General features: G+C 46.2%; 1 protein-coding gene across 1 annotated transcript in view; it reads right to left on the bottom strand.

The window, feature by feature from the left end:
- Positions 1 to 24,979, bottom strand: part of LRRFIP2 (LRR binding FLII interacting protein 2) — a 96,623-nt gene that overhangs the window by 52,471 nt on the left and 19,173 nt on the right. Inside the window, exon 2 of the mRNA XM_069084316.1 lies at positions 16,925 to 17,069. Within this exon, the coding sequence (XP_068940417.1) occupies positions 16,925 to 17,014 (90 nt within the window). The 5' untranslated portion in view covers positions 17,015 to 17,069. The remainder of the gene's footprint in view (positions 1 to 16,924; positions 17,070 to 24,979) is intronic.

The raw sequence follows: 24,979 nt of genomic DNA, 5'->3' as shown, positions 1-24,979 counted from the left end.
AAAAGGTGGGAAGCTGGGCCTTCCAGGAGGTCACACGACCAGTAAGAGTGATGACCAGAGGTTTTATCCAATTCTCATGACTTCTCACATCTCTCCCAGCTGTATACCATGGAGAAAACAAGTCATGGATTTTAGCAGTCTCCATGACATAGGCCACGAAGGTGAAAATTCAATGAACTAAGGGCAGAGAAGGCTACTCCCTAATGCCCAACACACTCATCAGCACTCCCTCTGGCACTGGCCACATCATTCCCAGCAGAAAGTTGCACTGTACCCATACACCTGCTGTTATCAGCCTTATTTTACAGATGAGGAGACTGAGGCAAACACAGGTTAAGTGACTCGCTAGTAAGTAAGTGTCTGAGGCCAGATCTGAACTCACATCTTCCTGACTCCAGACCCAGCACTCCATTCACTGAGCTGTCTGTGTCAGAAAGATTTCTTTCTAAAGGTACCTGATGACAAGTTATACTAGCTGCATGACCCTGGGCAAGTCTCTTCACCCGTCTCAGTCCCATTTCCTCATCTATAAAGAGCTGCAGGGAGGGTTAAATGAAATGCTTCTTGTACAGTGCTTTGCAAGATAAACAAAGTCTGCGGTTGTCCTTGTTCTGAGGCCTAAGCAAAGAGGGATGTGAAGACCTTGGAAGAACAAAAGAACAATGTGCACAATGGCCACAATCGCGGAGACCACAAGGCCGAGGAGAGAGTCACGGCAACGTCGGCCACCGTCCCCCCAAAATCAAAGGGCTGACCTTCTATCTGGTCAACTAAGCTTTTCAGGGGATGAATATTCTAGACGGCATTTGTTTAGGAAGTAACATTTAGGCATTTGTTAGGAAGTAACAAGACAAACTAACCATTGATGACTTTTCAACTGAAATGGATAAAGTGTTCCTGAGAGTAGTGTGTGCAGGGAAAGAAACAGCCCATGATGTTGCAGGTGAGCAGGCAGAGCCCAGAGAGCCCATCCCGATGATTCCACAGCGGGGCCCAAAGCTTCCTGTGTATCAGCACAGGCCACTGCAAGGAAGGCAGCTCACCAAGTCAGACTGCCAGCACAGGTCTCTTACGCAAGCCATGCGGATGAGCATGAAGATGACCCAGAAATGACAAGGAGGAAGGCAGGCTGCATCCCATCCCATCTGGGGACATGCCCAGCATTCTCCATGGTCTCAGCTCCCAGGAAGGGCTGCTCGTACTCACATGTACTCAAGAGCCCAACTCTCTTCTGGGGGGGACTGACATGAGGCCAACGTGAGGGAGGGAGGGACTGTCACATGGATGGGCTGTGTCACCCTCTTCCCACTCACCTAATTCTCTGTAAAGCTTCCTTAATATCACAGCATGTAAGGGCCAGATGGATTCTAATCCATAGGACAATAACCTCTTTGGAAGATCATCTCCTTCAGTTCTTTCCACTTTAGAGATGAGAAAACTGAAGCTCACAAATCAGGCATCAGTCATCATATGCCAAGCATTGTGCTAAGTGCCAGGGTTACCCCGGAAAGGGCAAAAACAGCCCCTGCCCCCAAGGAGCTCAGAGTCCAATAAAGAAGACAACATGCAAACAACTCTATATAGAAGCATATATACAGGATAAACTGGAGATGACTGGAGATGGAAAGCACCAGAACTAAGGGGCATGAGGAAAGCTTTCTCCTAGATGAGATTTTAGCAGGGACCTGAGGGGAGCCAGGGAAATGAGGAGGTGGAGATGAGAAGAGAAAACATCTAGGCCTAGGGGACAGTCAGGGAAAAGGCAGCAGATGGAAGGTTTTGTACAAGGAACAGCAAAGAAGCCAGGGTCACTGGACAGCAGACAATGTCGATACAAGGGCTTAGATCACAAAGGGTTCTGAATATAAAAAATGGAGGATCTTCCATTTGATCCTGGCAGTGATAGGGAATCACTGGGCTTTACTGAGTAAGAGCTGTGACAGGGAAGACCTGGGCTTTAGGAAAATCACTCTGATGGCAGATGGGCTGGAGTGGGGAGAGGCTGGAGGTGGGCAGCCCAGGTAGGGGTGATGAGGGCCTGCACCAGGGGCTGACAGCATCAGAGGAGAGAAGGGGATGCACATCAAGAGACGAATCAAAAGTTCAGCTTAAACAGACCCAAAGTGACCCAGGTAGAAAGTGATAGAATCAGAAGTGGCCCAAATCTGTGGACCCCAAACCCACAGCTCTTCCCACTGAGCCCACACAGTTTCCTAGCTCCTTACATGGTTACCTTTCCCCCTGCCTGCTCCTCCAATCCCTGCAGAATCTCATTTTGTTGGTTTTGGGCAACTTCAGTCTGTCCAATCTAACCCTTCCAAGTACCTGCCATATATATTAAAAAGGAAGATTGCTTCAAAATAAGACAATGGCACTCATTGTCATCAGAATACAACTCCGTGATCTGCTCAGGCTTCTTACACGCCTCCCACAGCACAACTGGGAATACTTCTGCCCATTTTACAGAGTAGGAACCAAGTCTAATGCTTGAATGAAGTAAAGGCCTGCTTTCCATTCCCTTATCAAACGTCCCATACATTGTTCAGTACATCCTGAGTCTGGTCCTTCTCAAAGGCTATCCCTATGTGCAACACAGGAGATTTAACATAGTAATGTGTACACGAACTTTTTTCAAGTGTTCTCATAACTGTATTTCCACATAATAGATTTCTTTGTAATCTTATTTATTTGTTTAAAAATATGATTCTAAGAAGGAGTCTACAGGCTTCACCAAACTGCTCAAGGGATCACAGTAAGGGTTCAAAACCCTCGAGTACATTCCTCTAAGCTACCCCGATACATATCAGCCCCTCCTTAGACCTGCAGTAAAGGCCCCAGGCCACCGCACTTCTCCAGCCTTCTCTCACACTCCTCCCCTTCACACCTCCCACTTTGCAGTCAAATTGGGCTCCTGGGTCAGGGAACCTTGCCTTGCAAGCACCCACTTGATCAAATCAAGTATTCCTCGGGTCTGGAAATATTTATCTCACTTCAAGGCCCAGCTCCTCTATTTCCTCCATGAAACAGACCCCTCTCTGACTCCGCAGCCCAGTGGAAACGGAGCTCTCTTCTTCCTCGTGTCCTCAGTGGGCTTTGTGCTCTGAACATCTCTTCTGCCTCCACACTCTGCCCTGTCTCAATCACAATATACTTGTCCATTCTGCATTTTCCCACCCCATGCCACCTCCCCCCATAAAGAATCAGGCTGCCATCTCTCAGCTTTCTATCCCATCCCTCTCACACCCAGCACCTTACCTATAAATGCTGGCTTAATGTAATCAACAAATAATACCTACCCCCAAACATTTGATATAAATATTAATGCTCTTTGATGACAGTATCAGGTCAATCAAAGGCACTGGGAAGCAAAGGATCTGACGTCAAGTCTCAGGTGGCACTTAACACGGGATAACTTTGCCTCTCTGGGCCTGTTTCCTCATCTGTTAAGATCTGACTGTGAAGGTCCCTTTCTACTCATCTCTCTGAATTTACAATTCACTTGAGCTATAAGGATAAAAATGGGACAACAAACAGAAGAAAAATGAAAATGATCAGCAAAGACTCTGAGAACAAAATATTCAACCTCAAAGACAATGGCCCCACCACCCTAAGACACTAACATCAGTCCCAGATGTGTCGATCAGAATTTTAGTAGAAAAGGCACTAACATGACCAAAGATGGGTGGGGAAAGTAGCTTTACTGGGCTAGACCAAGCGAACAGAGAAAAGAAGCCTGCTGGAGCCATCCCACCGGGAGGGCAGTCTCCAAAGGTAAGCGAGGGAATGGCTGGTTGACCAATACAGAGAAGAAACAGATGGCCAAGAGAACACCAGAAACACATGGTCAACAACTAGACAAAATCTGTGAGAATCATTGATGCCAGCACTGAAGGCCCCCTCGGTGTGGATCTGGAGAGGGAGGAAGCAGCCTCCTGCAGCCTCCACTGCTTCACCATCACACACTCCAATGGCAGACACAGCTGGGACAAGAGCTCACAAGCCCAGTTAGCAGCTAGGGAGGAGTCCGCCTTACAGGCTTGCTTCCAACAAGGTGTAGCCCATCTGTCTTGTCAAAAACATGTCGGATTCCTCCACACATACAAGAGAGAACCATAAACATGAGGTAAGGAATAAAACCAGCAGGCGTGAGCTCACCAAAGGGTGTCCGACCATGATGGAGCAGAACTGACTGTAAAGGGGTTCCCTGAGAGTCTCTAGCACTTATCAGAGTTCCTGACTTACTCCAAATGCTTGCGGACTAACTGGTTAAGTCCTCCAGAAGCTCCAGTTTACAGGCAACTGTGTGCTGGCTGCATTGAGCACGAGAAGCCAGCAGGAAGAGATCCTTGACCACTGACAGGACTGGCCTGACCCACACAGGAAAGACCAAGTGAACAAAGAATGTCTTCTGACCAGATTACAACATGCCAGTGGGTGGACTGAGGCTGTCCATCAGCTGGGATAAACAGGACAAATGGATGAGACTGGCCCAGAATTGCACAAACAGAAGAAGAGTGGGCTGGACTGCCCTCAGGAAGCTGAAAAGCCACTTAAAGACTCCAAACTCCTCCCAAAACAAAAACCTATCTTTTTAATGCCAACATGCTAACATTACTGAATGGCTAGGAGATGTAGAATACCATGGTCCCTGGAAAACTGCAAGCTGATTATACCAAGGGAGATGGCAAAAGGTATTGGGTGGGAGCACATGCAATCTGATGACCAAGGTGCAGCATCAAAAAGCCGGCACAGTGCCGGATGCCGGGAATTCAGACATAGAAGAATGGAACGTGCCCTACCCTCAGGGAGTCTGTGATCTCTAAGGCGGCTTGCACTCCTACACCTATGAGTGGACATTCTATGGCATCAGATTAATGTTTTATTAAAAAAAAAAAAAGATGGGCTGGCCCCGTGAGAAGGGAAAGAGACAAGTGGCAGCCAGCTCCACAGCTGCCCTGGCAGCTGGCTCTGGAGAAAGTGAGGGAAGTCCCTGGGCAAACTCAGGGAAGGCTTGAGCAAGAGCTGCCCAGGCCGGGTAGGCAGGGATTCATTTCAGGCTGTGTCTCTGGAAGGACTAAAAGATCCGATGATATCACAGACTGGAGTCTTGTGGTCACTTTGGTGGCACCCGACTCTTCCAGACCCCATGTGAGGTTTTTTTGGCAAAGATACTGGAGGTGCTGGCCTCGGAGGCCAGCAGGGTGCAGTGACTTGCCCAGGGTGACATAGCTAGTGAGTGTCTTCCTGCCTGAAGGCCCAGCATGCCATCCACTATGCCACCTCCCTGAGTCTTTCACTAGCATTTAATTTAACTGGAGACTTTTCAGAGTTGGAAGGGACCACAGGGACAATCAAGTTAATATTCTCCTTTTACAAGTGGGGGGACTGAGGCTGAAAAAAGAAGGGCAAAATGACTTTCCCAAGTCACAGGAAAGAGGATGGGGGAGGACCAGCGCCTCAGCCTTCTCCACCTCCTCTTCCCCTGGTTTCCTTCTGTGAACTCCCGGCTTCAGCCAGACCAGACAATCTGGCCCTCCTGAAGGTGTCTGCTTCTCTACCTAATCTCCATGCTTTGCTCACAAGTTCCTGCCCCTGGAATGCCCATCCTCTGCCAATCTCACAGGCACTGCCCACCCTTCGAGACCCAACTCCAACAGGAACTCTTCTGTGATGATTTCCATGATTCTCCCAGTGGGCACAAGGGTTTCCCAAAGTGTCCTCTATTTATCTCTGTGATACCTTTTTACATTTGACCTTATTTGTAAAGGTGTGTACATTTTTCTTCTTCTCTACGTAACAACAATCTCCATGATGGCCAGGCCTACACTGCTCTTCTCTACATCATCTGAGGCAGCACCTGAAGGGTATTCAGGAATCTTGTCAGATCCACAGATTCAGGAGGGTGGAAGACGGGTCACAATCCAGGAGCAGCAGGCTGTCCAGGTCGTGGAAGGGGGCAGGGAAGGAGGGGAAGCACAAAAAGCAGAAGATTGGGAGTAAATAAGCTAATAAAATTTGTGGGAAAAAATTGCTTCTAATGCCAATTCCAGGAAACCTCAACCAGAAGACTACAAATGATGTTCTAGTTACCGTTACCTAGGTGATATATTGGTTCTAATAAATTAGAAAAATGAACTGGCCCTATTCTAGGCAGTAGCTGCACACATGAAGGAACGTGGCTAATGAGGGCAAGCCAAAACTGAGTCACCTTGGACCCGCAAATGCAGAGCACAGATCAAAACAAAGAAGACATGACATCAAAGCCACAATATTTACTGTGTTGTCATGGTTTCCAAACTGAAAGCACATACACACAAAAGAAAATAAAAAGGGGGCATTACTCTATATTCTCTCAATTTTAATTAGTTAAAAATGCATGTATCCTTTCCTTAATTAAAAACCTCACTGGACTTTTTTTTGTGTATACATTTTCTAGTCATTTTGAACTTAAATACAAAATGAGAAGAGGAAAAAAAGAACATTTCCATGCAGACAGCAGACCATGAGAGGATTCATTATAAAACAATAAACTTCCATCTCAAGAAAAACATACACAATAAATCTTACACAGTGCTCAAAGCTGCTCAGCTTTTCTGTGCTTCTTTCTAGGCTTTCTTTTGTTCTCTGCTGTGTATTCTTCACTTTCTCCCCAGCCCCCATCACCACAACCACAGAAGGCTACGATTCAACTTGGCTATGTAGACACATACGCAGATCTCTATAAACACACACACAAACATATGCATACACACAATATACAATGAATTCTCATTATTTTTCCTAACTCCATAAAATATTTGTTTACTAATTTAATTGAGATGGCCTTGAATAAATAGGCTGCTTAGGTAAAACTGTCATTTTTTTTTTATTATATTGGCTTTACCTACCCCTGAACAATAAATATACTCCAATTATTTAAATCTGATTTTATTTGTATAAAAAGCAATTTATGTTTGTGTTCATGTAGTTCCTTGTGCCTGTTTTGGCAAGTATACGCTCAGGTATCTTATACTGTCTAGTTAAATAATCTAAAATAATACTGATTAATATTGGTGATGCTCACTGAATTTTTTAAAATCACACTTAGCCAGGTTAAAACTTTTTTTTAAAGGAACCACAGCTATCAAAGACCCAGAAAATACTCTTACTGCCAGTGTCCTTAACATTGCTTGAAGATTCAACATCAGAAATGGATGTGGTTCTAGCAGTGAAATGAACGTAGAAAATGATGCACTACCTTTGTCCCAGCACCCCAAGCACACCAAGCCTTGCTTTCAGGCTGGCAGCTGAAATCTCTGTGTGTTGTCTCTTCTCTTTGGGAACAAGAACTATGCTTTTCTATGGATATCTCCCAAGATTTAGTACGCTGCCTTGCACACAGTAAGAGCTTAAGAAATGATTTTTCATTCATCCATCAGAACCGGTCAAACGTCATTGTTTTTTTTTTAAATAAAATGAAGATCAGACCAGACCAGATGATTTGTTTTTATGGTCCCTCAACACTCAATCCCAGAATCTGTATCTTTAAACAAGGTAAATTTGTTTAAAGATAATCCTTAGTGAGGTCCATACGCAACAATTCACCAGAGATGGAACTGGGATGATGCAAAATTGTAAAGTCCATCCAAAAAGGGAAACAAATATTTATTTAATCCTTTTTTTGATGCAATAGAATTGGAGCTTAATAAATGAATATACAAAGAACAGTGATTTCATTTGGTGATCTCTAAGACCATGACTTAGTCCTAAGGAACTGCCCAAGGTACTGAGTTTGAGTAACTTCCCCAGGGTCCGACAGGGAGACTGGCTAACAGGATAATAGAAAAGGTAAATGACAGATGTTGGAGGGAGTGTAGAAAAAAAAGAGATTTTAACAGACTCCTGGTAGAGTTCTGAACTGATTCAACCATTCTGGAAAGCAATATGGAACTATGCCAAAACGGTTATAAAATGCCAATCCCACTACTAGGTCTCTATCCCAAAAGAGATAAAAAAAAAAAAAACAGAAGGGAAAGGGACCTCTATGTACAAAAATATTTATAGCGGCTCTTTTTTGGGGGGTAAAGAAATAGAAATTGAGGGGATGCCCCTCCAATGGAGAATGCATGAACAAATTGTTTATGTGACTGTGATGGAATACTATTGTACTATAAGACACGATGAGCAGGAAAACCAGGAAAGACTTGCATAGGCTGATGCAAAATGAAATCTACTGTGCACAAAGTAACAGCAGCATTGTAAGATGATCAGCTGGGAATGACTTAGCTATTCTCAGCAATACAGCGATCCAAGGCAACTCTGAAGGACTTAGGATGAACAATGCTATCCATCCCCAGAGAAAAAACTGATGGTGTCTGAATGAAGACTGAAGCTACTTTTTTAGGGTTTTTTGTTTATTTTTTTTCTTGTCGATGTTTTCTTTCACAACATGACTATTAAGAATATATTTTTTAATGACTACACATGTATAACCTATATCAAATTGCTTGACTTTCTCAATGGGGGGTGTGGGGAGATGGGAGGAAGGGAGAATTTGGAACTAAAATTTATAAAATTATTTTAAAATTAATTCATTACATTTATTAAAAATTAATGCAATAAATTTAAATGTGTTAAGATTAATAATTTAACATTTATTTTTACATGTAACTGGAGAAAAATAAAATAGTAAATAAAATTTACAATTCAAATTCAAATACAAGATTTGAATGGGGGGCTTAGGGACCGAAAGAACTGCCTCCCAGTTGAATAATTCCTGTTTAATAACAAACATTTATCAAGATCCTAAGAAGTGCCAGGTACCATTCCAGAAGCTGGAGATGCAAAGAAAAAGATAAACTAATCCCTGCGTGTAAGGGGCTCACAACCTAGCTAGGAGAAACAAAATACACATAGAGGGCTAGTCCAAAAAGATACAAGAGAGGTTTAGGAGGAAAGCCCTAGCAGCTGGGCTGGAGTGATCAGCTCGGGAAGGGTTCTAACCTGAAGAGATCTAGGAGGAGGTGGGCGGTGAGTGAGGACCAAGGACTTTCCCAACACAGGAGAATGGAAACTGGAAAGCCACACTGGAGGAAAAGCAAAAAGGCTGGTTTCGTTGGGCTATGGAGACTAAAAAGGCAGGCTGGCCAAGTGGGCGGGCACTCTAAGTGGCAAGCAGGTCCTATTTTAATCTTCAGGGAGCTACTGGAGTTCACTGAGGAGGAGAGAACACATAGGGTCTGTACTTATGGAGAATCACTTTGGCAACTGTGTGGAGAAGTGAATGGAGTGGGGAGAGAAGACAACAGTTAACAGTCTAGGCAACAGGTCTGGTCTCGAGGGTCTGAACGAGGACGTGGGTGTACAAAAGGAGAGAGGAAGGCAGACGTGACACATGTTGTAGACAAAGAAATGAACACATTGGTCACTGATTGCGGGCTAAGAATAAGGATTCAAGGATGACAAGAAGACTGTGAACCTGACTGGAAAGATGGAAGGGTTCTAGACAATAATGGGGAGGTCTGGAAAAGAGGCAGATCTGGAGGGAAAAATAATGAATTCCTCTTGGGGCATGTTGGGTTTGAGAAGCCTAGAGGTGTCCAGCTGAAGATTTACAACAGGCAGTTGATGATACAGGCCTGGAGCTGAAGAGACAGAAGAGGACTGGGCACAGAAATCTGGTAGTCTTCGGCACAGAGAATATAATTAAATCCAGATGAGATGAGGAGCTCAGGAAGAAAGACAGAGCCTCGGGGTGCACTCCCCCTTGGGGGCTGTGACACAGACTATGAACCAGCAAAGCAGACTGAGAAAGAGCAGAGCTAAGAGAAGGTCATCTCACCCAACAGGAGAGAGAGGCCTGGAGGAGGAGAGAGCGAGCAGTCAAGAGCATCAGATGCTGCACACAAGTCAAGAAGGATGAGGACAGGGGTGGCCAGGTAGCACAGCAAGTAAGAGCACCGGCTCCAGTGTTGAGAAGACCTGGAGATCGAATCCCGGGCTCAGACACTTAGCACCCACCCAGAAACACCTGGCCGTGTAACCTTGAGCAAGTTACTTAACCCTGATTGCTTAAAAAAAAAAAAAAAAAGGATGAGGACTGTGAAAGGGTCAGTCAGAGGTCACTGGTACTTTGGAGAGAGGAGGGTCAATGGAAGAATGAGGTTGGAGGCCATTGCAGAGAGCTGAAGAGGGTGAAAGGAAGGGAAGGAGAGGCAGCAAATGCAGATTTTCTTTCCAAGGAGTAAAGGGAAAAGGAAGCACGCTATAGGATGATAGCATGAAGGCAGGTTATTCCCCTACTAGTCTTGAACCCCTTGGAACATGTCATAGGTAAACTTATCTTTGAGCACAGGGCTGAAAATAAATACTTTATCAATAAATTGACAAAATCAGAGTATTAAGGTAATACCACTAATAGAAAAATACCTCTATCTACACACCCCCACACACACCCATACACACCCACCCACCCACACACCCCACACAACCACACACACCCACCTACCCACCCACACCCACCCACTCACCCCCACCCCCACACCCACCCCTCCAAAAGATGCTGTTTATCACTCACTGGGGAATGCTCAGAGCCACCTAACTGTCCCCTCCCATATGGTCACAGCTTCTGAGGGACAATGCCCTTGTACTCTAGAATAAAGGGGAAGGAAGGGGTGTATCTACAAGGAACTTTAAAAGATCCAACAAACCATGTCCACAGAACACCTGGACAAGGCGGATGGCGCCACGAAGGGAGCAAAACGAGGGCTGTCAACAGAATGTGGAAAACTAGCATCTAGGATGTTTTGGATTAAGAAGCTGTAGAGGCCGGGGCGGCGAGGTGGCGCAGTGAGTAAAGCTCCGGCCCCGGAGTCTGGAGGACCCCAGTTCGGTTCCAGCCTCAGACCCTTAACAACCACACAAAAAAAACTAGCCGCATAACCTTGGGCAAGTTACTTAACCCCAACTGTCCTCCAAAAAACAACAAAAAAAAAAAAATTTAAAAAGAAGTTATAGAAACCAAGGCCTAAAAGGCTATTCAGCAGCCTTGGGTGAAGAAGACAGAGGGCAGGCACCAAGTACAATCCTAAAAAGGTAACAACTTAACAAAAGAGCAACTACTAGTCCCAGACACAGCTGTCATTACGTAAGAGCTGGGCACTGCTCACGAAAGCAGTTAAGAGCAAAGGTCAGAGTAAATACAACAGAAGACAGCACAAGGAGAGGACACCACCAGTGTTTACAGGAGCAGTTTCCCAACCTGTTTAAAACAAGCCACCAACTCCAGAACACGGGAAATGAACAAAAACACAAATACATGACCATTTCTTACACAAGCTTAACCAACGCAAAACAGCTGCCTCCCAGTTTTGGAGGCTAAAAAAAGCTACAAACTGCCTTGAGTTAGCAAATGGTCTACAGTCAGGACAGGCATAAGCTTATCTATCAATATCTGGGAGAAGAAAAACCGAAGGTCCCCAGCACATCACCTCCCAAACACCCAAACCCACAAAGTGTCCATGGTGTGACTGCACCGGTTAGCGGTGAGACTCCAGAGGGCATTAGTATATGCTTTCCAGACCTTAAAAGTACAATCTGCTGAGGCAGGTGCTATTATTATAAAGGGAAGAGAAGTCAGAACTCTGACTCCTGGGAAAATTCCAGAACAAAGAAGTCAAAGATGGTTGGCAAACATCTAGAGATTCCAAAGCCTGAAGATGAAGCTGAGAAGTTGGTTTCAGGCAGAGGCAACACAGTAAGCCATGGAAAGGCTAAAAGAGCTGCCTGGAGGTTAGTTCAGTTTGGCTGGAATGTCCACTGCACAAGGCGCAGCTACCTCTGACAGTCAGTCTGACAGCTGGCGCCTCTAACAGTCGCTTGTTCTCTCTAGCTCCCAATTTTTACATCTGACAAGTAGGTGGTTTGGTCCAGATGGCCCTAAAGGGTCCTCCAAGCACTGAACCTGTTATCCTACATTCCTACCATAGGAGAAAAGACTGGAAAAGTGGGTTGTAGTCAGACTGGAGCAAAATGTCAAGATAAGGAAATTATACTTTGACAGAGTAGAAAACTACTAAAGGCTAGTGAATAAAGGAGTGTCCCAAGGAAAGTGAATTACAAAACTGCAATGTCCAATAATCCCATGGATCCCATGAACCGTGAAGACCAGAAGGAACACACACAAACATGTATGTGTGCGTGTGTGTATATGTGTATATCAATTTACAAGTATTTATTAAGCACATAGAACATGCCAGGCATTCCAAAATACCTGGGGATACAAAATACAATGAGTGAAACAATTCCTGTTCTTACTGGGAAACAATTACATACAGAATAAATACAAATCAATATAAGGCAGCCAGTTATAGCAATCCTTGGCGGCTGTGGGACAGGGGTCATCTTGAGCTGCGTTACTGAAAGAAGAGAGGGATCCCATGATGCAGAGTAAAGGGCAAAGCATGTTCCAGGTATGGGAGATGATGTGTCATGTGGAAGGAAGAAAGAGAAGGCCACTTTGGCTGCATCAAAGAGCACAGGATAGGAAGCAATCTACAATTAAGGCAGAAAAGATGGAACCAGGTGTAATAAATGCATGTATATGTACATGAAGGACAGGCACCACAGATGAATGAGCTAACCAATGGTGAGGAGGATCCAGGAGACAGTGGTCAGGCTGCACCGCACTGGGAAGGTTTCCTTGACACATCCTAAAGAGGTTTTTGCCATGCTGATCGCTTTTAAACCAATATTCTTCCAGGAGTAAAATACAGCTGCAAATCACAGAGAAGCTCAAGGGACTCAAGGCTACAACAAAATCAACACAAAACTGATAGATGCCTGAGACACCAAAGAACCTGAAACATGAGACCAAAAGGAATGGACACAGATCCCCTGAATGACAGGAGGAGAGAGGAAGCTGTTTGGGTAGCAAGAACAAGAGGCCACAAGGAATGCTACACCAGCATCCAAGACAGGAAAAGAAGCAAAGAAAGTCTTGAGCGGGCCCCCTCTGAAAGATTGGACAAGAACCGCACCAAGCGAGCAGCGTGGAGGCCTGTGAGTGGCTCTCACCTCCACCTGCCAACTTCCTGTGAGGCCTTGGAGCCACCCAGGGCAGAAGAGACAGGCCAGTCTGGGAAGGTAGAAAATGGTCAGAAACATTAGATGCAAAGAAACAGAATGAACCAAGGTGTGGTCCCTGGTCAAGCAAAGGAATTGGGTACCCCAAAGAGGCCTGCTATGGGGGAGCATGTCAGAAGCAGCAAGAAGGCTACAGTGGGTATATGGGAAGGGAAGCTGGGGAACAACGGTCAAAGGCAGTGTGCCTCCAACCTCAGAAAACCACCATGTGAGGTCAGGCTCTCATCATCTCCTGGTGGGGCTGCTGAGAACAACGTTCTAACCAGGCTCCCTACTGCCTCTCACTGCCCCAGTCTGAGACTCAGCTTCTACAGGGATCTCCCCAAAGCACAGATCCAACTAGGTCATCCTGCATTCAGTCAACTCCAATGGCTCCCTAGAATGAAAGGGGAACTTCTCTGTTTGGCTTTTAAAGCCCTTCTCAAGCTCGCTCCAAACTATCCTTCCAGCCTTATGATGACTGCCTTTCAGCTAGACCAGACTCCTGTCTGTTCTTCACACACAACACACCATTTCCCTATCCATGCCTTTGTAATGGCTGTGCCCAGTGTCTGGAATGCACTCACACTTCACCCAACTGAGACTGCCTTTCTTCAAAGAGCAGCTCAAGTATCACGTCTACACAAAGGATTCCCAATCACACCAATGGTATACCAATGGTATATGCTCTGCCTCCCAAAGAACCTTGTGATCTTTTCACATGTGTATGCTTCTCTCCTCACTCATGCCCCTGTAACCTCCACAAGGTAAGGACTCTGAGGGTTAGAATGATTTCCTTAGCAGAGTTTCTGACACACAGTAGGTCCTTGATAAAGGCTGGTTGGCTGATTAGATCCTTTTAGTATCTGATCTACTTGTGTGAACAAGCCGGTCTTTTAGGCATAGCTTTCCTTTAAACCTCAGAGTGGTTCAGTACTCAGGATGTGGACTTGTGAGTAAGATAACCCGATCTGTGCCTCTCCTGTTACAAGTGAGCCTTTGTACAAGAATGCTAAAGCCAGCCTATACCTCACTGGAGCTCTGGAGATAAAAATAAAAACAGAAAGATCAGCCCTTGGGATACACCAGCTGAAGTTCTTTTACAGATAAAGTCAGTAATATCCATCCTCTACTGTAAGTCAAATGGGGCTGGGGCCTGATTTCCAGGTGATGAGCAGGAGGCCTAGTAATCAGCCAGTGCCTGCCAAGGACAAGGCCTGTGCAGCTGTCTCCATTTACTAAGGAGTAATCACTTGGTCACATAAACATAACTATCTCTATCTTCTGCTTGGCTGTTCAGGGATGTGTTTGAGAGAAGCTACAGCCATAAACCCAGGTGTCTGAATACTCAGGGGCCCTGTGTTAACCCTCAGAAGAGTCCTTGAAAGCAACAACTTCATCCTTCCACAGAAATCTGGACAAAATAACCCCACCTCTGCATTAGCATTTCTGGAGAGCTCCTATCCAAATTCTTGGTTAGGAAACAAATGTGGCAGAAATGTCCCATAAATGCAAACACATGTAAAAATTTTTCAATGTGCTCTGAAGCAGAATTTTACCAGAAATAGTCTCCACAGTACAAATGGGTGGATCAGGACAGGTTTCTTACAGAAAGTGGCATTTGAGATGAGACATGACTGAAGGTAGAGCTTCTAAGAAAAAGAGGTAAGGGACAAGATGAACCACCCATGCAAAGACACAGAGATCAAAGACGGTATGGAAGGCACAGAGAACAGCAGCAAAGCCAAGTGGTATCACACAGATGCACAAGAAAGGAAGCAATAGCAAAATACTGAAACTGTGAAGGCCGGCCTGAGCCAGATCGTGGAGGCTTTCTGGGGATGGAGGGAGGGGAGAGACACTGTATCCTAGAGGAAAAAAATTAAACTAATGGGACTTGTTAAGCAAGAGAAAAACATCTATAGACTTGCACTTTAAGAAAATCATTTTGGCAGCTGTATCAAGTCCTGGGCTGAATGAGGAGGCTACTGGTGGGGAAGCTGCCTATGAGGGGAAAGACTGTGATAAACGCTGGAGAAGTTACCAAAACAAAGTCGGCTGCAGCTGGACAGGAGGTGAAGGCTGAGGGAGGGGGTAACTCCACACTTGTAAACCATCGTGACTGGATAAATACCAATACCCTCAAGAGAAAGTGGGAAGTTAGGAAGAAGGGAGGATTTGGGGAAAAGAATATTAAGTTCTGTTTCACATATGCTGAATCTGAAATGTCAACAGGACAGCCAGGTGGAGATAACCAAGAGGCGGCTGGCGAGGCAGCTGCGGAGCTCTGGAGAGATGGCGCCTCACCCACAGGAGCTGACCACTAAGAAAAGCTGCGCAGAGGGAAAGTGGCAGGAAACTGAGGACAGAAGCCTAGGGTCACTGAGGCATAAGGTGGAACGCAAACAACAATGGCCAGCAAAGGCGCCTGAGAAGAAAATGTCAGAGAGGCAGAAGGTCCAGGAGAAAGCAATGTCGTGCGTGGAACCCCCAGCAGCAGAAATCTTGAGAAAGGGAGCAGTTACCAATGTCGGATGCTGCAGAGTGTCTCGGAGACACCCTGAGTTTGGGCCCAGGAGGAAGAGAGTCCTCGGATTGCCTTTAGGCAAATGAAGAGCTCTTATAATGACCTCAAAACTCTCTGTGAAACCAAAGGCAGGCCCATCTTTTTAATATCAGATATGTTGATGGCTGCAATCTTCAATCTCTACAATCACTACAAAATTAAAAATGATTATCAGACAGGAGACAAGAGTAAACTGCCAACACAGAATAAACAAGGAGTTAAAAAGAACTGGAGGAAAGGATGTCATCAAAGAAATGTAGGATGGAAGTAAAAAAAAGATCTGGTCATGTGTTGAGAAAAAGTATTAGCCAATGGACAGGCCAAGTGTGACACTCACTGTGTCCCCATGATTTCAAGAGAATTTGGGGAAGAGCCTTGGCCCCCAACCAAGTCAGGAAGATCAAACTATGGAAAACTTAGCATCCCATAGCATAGGCCACATGAAGCTAGCGTCATCAGGAACGCCCAAGTAAGTGGAATCCCAGGGCCATTTGGGTTCTCTGGTGCTGGGGGTCATGACCTCCATCATGACATGAAGCAACAAAGCCTAATAGGAAGGCTGACGATCATTAAACATCAAAGGTCTCACCGAATCACTTTAAATATGAGAGGAAAGACAAGGCATTCCCATTGGAAGGCTAAAGCCCTGTGTCCTACCAACTAGGAAGCCCAGGGCCAGGACCATGGGAACTGTTTGCTGAGCTGCCTTTGAAAGGGCCTCCCTCCACCAGTCTGGAAAGTTCGCGGTGAAAGTATTCCTGACCAGACATTCAGATAAAGAATTCCCGCTCACAGCCTCTGTGCTCAAGGGAGAGACAACACTTATGCCCCCAGACTGGGCGCCGGCAAAGGAATGAGCATGTCTGGAACCTACCTAGAACCTCTAGGAAGCTGGGATCAGCCTGCAGTGAAGGAACCTGAACCACTGGTGCATAAATACGACAGCAGCCAATTAGAACAAGCTCCTTAAATACAAGACCCCCCATGAAGAGAGCAGAAAGTCGCCCTTCAGATTAGGGTGGTAGGCGTGAAGGCCAGACACCACTTTGTTCCAAGGCGGTATTCTTGGAATATTCTCGGAAAGGCGCTGTTTGTGATAAGCTCCTAGCACAGGGGCCTCCTGTGGGGAGGGTCATCGATCCAGGCTTGCTGCAGGAGGCCTGCGCCTGGAACATTCATCAGCTCTCATGCTTCCGCTCTCCTCACACAACAGCCCAGGTGGTGACAGGGCACTGGCAAGGATTTAGACTCACAAACCTCTCGGGCGATGCTGCTCAAAGCTTCGTCCTCGGCCGAGAAGCGATCTTTGACCGGTGTCCTCTTCCTTCCAGAACCAGGGGTCCCCATTGTGTCTTCCTGAATGTTCAGCGATTTTCATTGAGTGCTATCATAAAGTTGTAACCTGAAAGAGAACACAGAAATCATGAGGAAGCTTTTTTTCTTCAGCATTTAAGCTGACCCACTCCATCTTGTTGTCTATATTTGAAATAAAATTAACTTTCTTTTTCCAGAAGTCATTTTTATTCAAATTAAAAGAGTATTTAATTGTCTACTCCATGACAGACACTGTATTAGGGATACAAAGCCAATGAAGTGGGGGTGGGTAAATACATGGGCAGCCAGGTGGCCCAATGGCTGACACCAGGCCTGGAGTCAGAAGACTCATCTTCTGATTTCAAATCCAGTCTCAGACACTTCCTAGCTGTGTGACCCTGGGCAAGTCACTTAACCCCAACTGCCCTGCCTTTCCCCCTCCAAAAAGCAAAAAAAAAGAATAGTCCCTAACCATCCCTTCCCCACGAGGAGCTCCCATCTGAATGGGATGCCAGCTATCTCCAGTGAACGTGGGAGAGAATCTCTGAGGCAAAGCTCTGGGAGCTGGAGGGGGCCACAGGGACAGAGACAGGCAGAGGCAGGAGCCTTGAGGGAAGCCAGGAGGAAGGGCATCCTGGGCATGGGCTAGAGGCAGTGAAAGGGCAGAGCGTGTGCAAGGACGGCCCGGGGGCCAGCACCACCACGCTGGGACTGCGTGTGTCCCAAGTGTGGGAGCACTTCCTGTTGGGGGCTAGAGTTAACGGGGGGACGTGAGGAAGGTCACTCCGGCAGCTGCACAGGTGGCAGACGGGGTGGGGAGAGCCTCGAGACAAGGCGGCCAATGGGCAATGTCCAAATGAGAGGTGCTGAAGGCCCGCACCAAAGCAGGCCCAGCGGGCAGAGAAGGGGGCACAAACAGGAGAGAATACACCAGCAGAGATGACAAAACTGTCCAGAGAGCAGAGGAGCCACGGACCAGGCCCAGGCTGCAAGCCTGGACGACTGCTGAGGCGCTCATGCCTTCAGTGACAGGAAAACTGAGGAGAAATCCAGGACCGTGCTGTTCAGTCATGCCCAGCGCTCCATCACCCCATCTGGGGTTCTCCTGGCAGACACACCGGGGGCATTTGCCATCTCTTCTCCAGCTCATTTTACAGATGAGGAAACAGAGGCAAACAGAGTGAAATGACCTGCCCAGGGTCACACAGCTAACAAGTGTCTGAGGCCGGATTTGAGCCCAGGAAGAGGCGTCTCCCTGCCTCCAGGCCGGTGCTGCATCTGCGGCCCCACTAGCTGCCCCATTCAGTACGTGCAGCAGGCAGCTGGTGATGGGAGACCAGAGGTTAGGGCTGGATGAGGAGATGTGGAAACCATCTGCACAGATGGTAACTGAACTGAAGAGCTGGTGCAGAGGACCCTGAAGGAAGAGCCAGCCAAGGAGACCAGGAGGCACAAAGAGGCCACCCCAAAGCCCCAGAGGGGGAGAGCGACCCCAGGGAAGGCGCTGCACCGCCTGGCTATCAGGCCTCCAGAGGAAGAGCTGTGGGTCTGAGTGCAGACCAAAGGACGCCATCTGTCACTTTCTTTAATTTTTCTTTTAGTCTGTGTCTTCTTTAATAACACGACTAATACGATCATATGTTTTGCATGATTATACATGTATAACCTATGTCAAACTGCTTACCATTTCAGGGAGGGAGGAAGGTGGAGGAGGGAGGGGGAAAATTTGGAAGTCAAAATTTAAAAAATAAATAAATGTTCCTGGAGTCAGGAGGCCCTGAGTGCAAATTCAGCCTCAGACACTTGACACTTACTAGCTGTATGACCTAGGACAAGTCACTTAACCCCAATAACCTTGAAAAAAAATGTTAAAAATTGTCTTTACAATTTGGAAAAAAAATATCTAAAAATTTTTTAAAAGATTTGTCAATTAATGACAGCTAACATTTACATGGTACCTACTATGTGCCAGGCACTGTGCAACCATTATAGCATTTTATCCTTCATAACATAATAGTGAGGTAGCTGCTATTATTCACTTTTTACAGTTGAGAAAACAGAAGCAAACAGAGGTTAGATGACTTGCCCAGGGTCACACAGCTAGAAGCATGTGAGGCTGGATATAAACTCTGGTCTTTCTGACTCCAGGCCCGGTGCTCTACCCACCAAGGCACCTCACAAGGGACAGGGGACGGGGACGACACATGGCTGGCTCCTGGCATAGGGAGATGACTCTGATAAGGTAGGGAGAGACCCAGGAAAGACCAAGCCACCAGCGGCAACTGCAAGAGTCCTGGCATGAAGTGAGAGAGGGCTTGCCCCGGGGTGGAGGCAGCTTTCAAAGTCACATAGTGACCTGATTCTATATTTAGAAAGGAAGGCAGGCTGGACACAGCAGAGGCCTGCAGCTTCATACGCAATCCTCTGTTTCTGTTCTATGACACATACAGAAGTGTTTGTTTTACTTGGTGTTTAAATTCAAAAATTTCAAAAAGAATTTTTAAAAAGAAAAGAAAATGAATTGGAAAGGGGAGAGATGGAAGCCAGACCAACGTGGAGGTTTCCATACCAATCCAGGCAAGATTAGAAGGGTGAGAGGCTCTGGAGCCCCCCACAGAGCACAGAGCGTGACAGCGTCACTCTGTGTCCTTACAGGGTGTCTCCCCAGCACGCAGGGATGGGCACAGACTTGGGCCTTAATAATCACTTGACTGGAATTAGGGAAGCACCCAAGTACTGGTGCAGAAGCAGGGCTGATCTGAGATTAGACAATGGCCCAGTTACATGCTCCTGCTGCGGGGGGCCTGGGATTGAGCACAGGGGCAGCATGAACAAGGCCGAAGGGGTCCAAGGGTGGAAAAGAGTGGAGAACCAGAGGACCTGCTTAATGAAAGGTCAAGAACTGAGCTCAGGGACAGCTCGGGAGAATGACTGTAGCCCACAGTGAGGACCAGGAGGAGCTGGAGGAGGAGGAAGGCAGAGACAGAGGCCAAAGCTAGCTCAGAGGGCCTCTAGATCAGCCCCAGCCTGAGGAAGAGGCTCAGCATCCCCTACCTGGCTGCTCACCTGCAGGATCAGATCAGCAGCCCCTCCCGCCTCCACTTCTGGAGGGGCCCAGGGCGGACGGCTCATCAGGACTTCCTCAGGCCCTGCAAAGAGCACGTCCCTCCCTCTCCCTTCCTCCCCCTCCCCACCTTCTCTCCTTTTATGTCTTGTCCTCATCCAGCTGGATCAGAAGCTCCTTGAGGGCAGGGCTGTCCTTCCCCTTTCTCTCCATCCTGGGCACTTAGTACAGTGCCTAGCACATGGCACATAGCAGGCATTTAATAAATATCTGCTGACTGACTGGGCCTCCACTACATGCGCTTGACAAGAAGAGGAAATGTCAGAGTTCGGCTTATTAAGGTGGCACAGTGACAGTGCCAAGGTGGCAGAGTAACTGGAGAGCATATGATATCTTAAATATGTAAGACAAAAAAAATCAGGAAAATAAATGTACATGAAGTACAAACTTCCCCCTCCTCGGTATATTTATCTCTGAGCTACCTATAAAATTTATATTATTACTTCTAGAACACAAGAGTCATCAGAAATCTCCATGCAAGGTTTACAATTGCCAAAAGCGATTTCTAACATGCATTTCTATTCACAAGAATAAGAGTCATTCCCCAATTGATAAATGGTGAAAAGGACATGAACAGGCAGTTGGCAGAGGAAGAAATCCAAGTTATCAACAGTCATCCTAAAAAATGCTCTCTATTAATAGAGAGATGCAAAAACAACTCTGAGGAGCCATCTCCCCCATCAGATCGGCTAAGATGACAGAAAAGGAAAATGTCAAATGGTGGGGGAGAAATGGGAAAAGAGGTACACTAACCGACTGCTGGCAGAGCTGTAACAGCCCAGCATTCTGGAGAGCAGTTTGGAACTGTGCTCAAAAAGCTCTAAACCTGCACGCGTCTGACCCAGCAAATACCACTAGCGGAGATCTATCACACAGAAGCTCAAAGAAAGAGGAAAGATACCCACGTCAACAAAAACATTCGCAGCAGCTCTTTTTGCTGTGGCTAAGAACTGGAAATCAAGAAGATGCCCATCAACGAGGGAATGACTGAACAGGCTACGGTATATGATAGTGATGGAATATTACTGTGCTACAAGAAATGATGGAAGGGGTGGTTTCAGAGAAACCTGGAAAGACCGGTACGAACCGACAGAAAGTGAACTGCGGAAAACACTTTACACAGCAGTAGCAATATTGTAAAGACAGTCAACTAAGAAAGACATAGTAATTCTAAGCAATACAATGGAACCAGCCGAAGGTCCAAAGGACTCATGATGAGACATGATTTAGACACAAAGAGTGACATGATAAGCAAATGGTACAAGAAAAGGGTTAATTTATCTGTCAGATCAATGAAGAAGGGAAGAATTTTTGACCAAACAAAAGATAAAGAGCATTAGGACATGTAAACTGGATAATTTTGATTATATTGTATCGTATTATATTATGTTAAAAAGGGTTTGCAGGGGCGGCTAGGTGGCGCAGTGAATAGAGCACCGGCCCTGGAGTCAGGAGGACCTGAGTTCAAATCCAACCTCAGATACTTAAGACTTACTAGCCATGTGACCTTGGGCAAGTCACTTAACCCCAACTGCCTTGCCCTGCCCCCTCCAAAAAAAAACAAGTTTTGCACAAACAAAACCAATGCAACCAAGATTAGAAGAAAAGAAGAAAACTGGGAAACAATTTTTATTGTAAGTATCTCTTAAAAAAGTGGAATGAACCAATTTCTCAAATATATAGAGAATGGAGTCAAATTTATAAGAATACAAGTCATTCCCCAATCAATGAATGGTTAAAGGATATGAACAGTGAGTTTTCAGATGAAGAAATGAAAGCTATCTATAGTCATATGAAAAAATGCTCTGACGCACTACTGATTAAAGAAATGCAAATTCTGAGGTATCACATCAAATCAGATTGACTAATATGACAGAAAAAGAAAATAAGTGTTGGAGAGGATGTGGGAAAACTGGGACATTAATGCACTGCTGGCAGAGTTATGAACTGATCCAATCATTCTGAAGAGCAGTTTGGAACTATATAGAAAGGGTAATCTAATGGTACATGCCCTTTGATCCAGCCACTAGGTCTATCCCAAAGAAATCATAAATAAGGGAGAAGGACTTACACGTACAAAAATATTTACAGCAGCTCTTTTTGTGGCAACAAAGAAGTGGAAATTGAGGGAATGCCCATCAGTTGGTGAATGGACACTGCAGGATATAGTGGAATGAACTCATTGACTTTTCTCTCTGAACCGGGGTGGAGTCCTAGGGCTGAGTCCCATCCTCCATCGGCCACTCTCTGGGGACCCTCCCTTCTCTGGGCCTCAGTTTCCCCCCCTCTAAGCACTGGCCTTGATAGCCTACAGTCTCTGCCTGCTGGAGGGGGAAGGGGCAGAGAAGGCAGAGGCCCACACTTGTGGCTCAGCTCTAGCTTCTCCTCCCATTCCCATATCTGGGCTCCCAGAGCCACCACCCTCACTATCTTTACAGGGCCCTTATCAGCTCTCACCTAGCCCCGGAGAACTGCCAGCAAAATCACAAGTATGCCAGAAGCACAGCTCTGACCATCTCTGATCAGTAACATCCAGTGACTCCAGATTCCACTGAAGACCATGTCTTCACATGAAAATTCCTGCGCTTCACATTTCAAGTCCTTCACCACCTGGCTCACTGGGGCACTGGGGGTGGGAGTGGGGGGGCGGTGCAGAGGGTAGAGGAGCCAGGCCTGGAGTCAGAAAGACCTGAGCTCAAATCTGGCCTCATATACTTCTTGGCTATGTGACCCTGGGCAAGTTACTTCACCCTGTTTGCCTCAGTTTCCTCATCTATAAAATAAGCTGGAGAAGGAAATGGCAAACCACTCCAGTATCTTTGCCAAGAAAACCCTAAATGGGTTCACAGAGAGTCAGACGAGACTGAAGAACACCTCCATCTGGCTTCTAAGCTACCTTGGTAGCCTCACTACCCATGACTTTCTTTCACATACTCTTTGGTCCAGCCACTGGCCACCTCACTGTTCATCACATTTGACACACCATCTGACATCTCTGGGCCTTTGCCCAGGCTGGTCCTTGTGCCTGGAATGCCCTTCGTCCCTTTCTTCTAAACTCAATTCAGGAGGCAAAAGGGGTGCAGGAAGAGTGAGATCCTGAAGCCCTTGCATCCCCAAGTCATGCAGTGGCCACGCTAGATTCAGGAATTCTGTGAAGAGCAGGCCCCCCTCACCTGGTGTCACTGACCTCTGCTCCCCTCATTCCCCTACCTCCTCCCAAGGAAAGCACCAAACAGTTCTTTTCCCGGACTTCACCAAGTTTTAGTTCATCTCTGAGTCTAGGCTTGAGGGGAAGAGGGAGCAGAGCAGGGTTGGATTCATTGATCTGAATCTTTTTTCTAAATTTAAAAAGGACAAACTGCCAAGATAGCATTACAATGAGTCACTAAGGGTTTTTCAAAAAAGTCTGTACTAATGGAATCTGGCTACACTGAAACTCCAGATGACTTGAGGGCAATGGAATTTTCTTGACTAAGGGTAAATAAGACGAATCTCTTTCCCCCACGCCTGTCTCCCACAAAAAGTTTCTTCACTGATAGTTAAGGACATTTCCATCTCATCTGACACCACCTCTAGTTACCATGGAGCTCCCTGCCTTTCTCTGTTTGTTTACCAGAATGAAGACAGTTCACTACTTTGCTATGGAAAAAGAGATTTGGACAAAATGAGTCAAGGATGTGTTTCAATGAATAAGCAACACATGTGCTTGAAAAGCAGAAACTTATGAGTTCCAGCTACAAATCAAGACAATTCCTAAAAAGAGTTTGTAAAAGCCTCTGCTCACCAGCAGCTGAATCTAAGAAGATTACAATTAATAAAGAGGAATGTAAATTCAAAAGATTAATTTGACAAATACAGGATAAGAAAGGCAGAGCTAGACAGAAGTTCACCTGAAGAAGACCTGGGGGTTTAAGTGGACTGGAAGCAAATACTCATTAACCAGTAGCAAAATTGCCATAGCCACCCTGGGCTGCACTGGGAAAGGCCTAACACCCAGGCTGAAGAGGCGCCCAACTTTCTGCAGTGGATGCTACATTTGAGAAAAATCCTCTAGAAAAGCTCATCTTCTAATCAGCAAAATGAAGGGCCTCAAAGCAGGGATTTACTGAGAGAACCGGGGACACAGCCTGGAGGAGAACTCCATGGGAACAGTCATTTAACAGCCACCAAACACTGGAAGGGCAGTCGCTGGGGTCACACCTGCTCCACTAGGAAAGGAGGGGCAAAAGGTGAAAAGTATGGATGCAAAGAAAACTGTGCAAACAATGACAGTCCCCCCAAAGGGAAGGGAGTGCACTCATGCACTCACTGTGCTCACGCTGCTAGGCTCTGCCTCCCCGGGGTTCCCTCAGCAAAGCCTGGGGGGAGTGAGGCCCTGCTGCAGACTCGGTGGAATCAGTCATTCACACAAAGCCAGGCTACAAGTTCTGGATCCAAAGGGCATTTTTGCCAAATGTCCATTTCATGAAAGGCAGCTAGATGAAGCAGTAGATGAAGTGCCAGGTCTGGAGTCAAGAAGACCTGAGTTCAGATTGGACCTCAGACACTTACTAGTTGTGTGACCCTAGACAAGTCCCTTAACCCTGTTTGCCTCAGTTTCCTATCTACAAAACAGATAGGAGATATATCCTATCTATAAAATAGATCCTATCATAAAATGATCTGAAGAAGGAAATGGCAAACTGTCTCTGCCACGAAAAGCCCAAATGGGGTCACCCAGAACTGGATACAATTCAAACAGCTGAACAGCAACAAAACCAAGTCATGGTGCTCTTTCCTAGGCAATCACCAGATGTGGCCAATTCTCCCAATGTGTCTTCAGAACTAAAACCTCTCACCAAATGGCAAGAACAGAATTGCCTAGGTTTGTGTGG

The sequence above is a fragment of the Petaurus breviceps genome, unplaced genomic scaffold (assembly GCF_028583685.1).
Source record: "Petaurus breviceps papuanus isolate PSGF00001 unplaced genomic scaffold, PetGlider_PUasm1.0 174, whole genome shotgun sequence".
NCBI lineage: Eukaryota > Metazoa > Chordata > Mammalia > Diprotodontia > Petauridae > Petaurus > Petaurus breviceps.
This window is presented reverse-complemented; position numbering and strand designations above follow the sequence as displayed.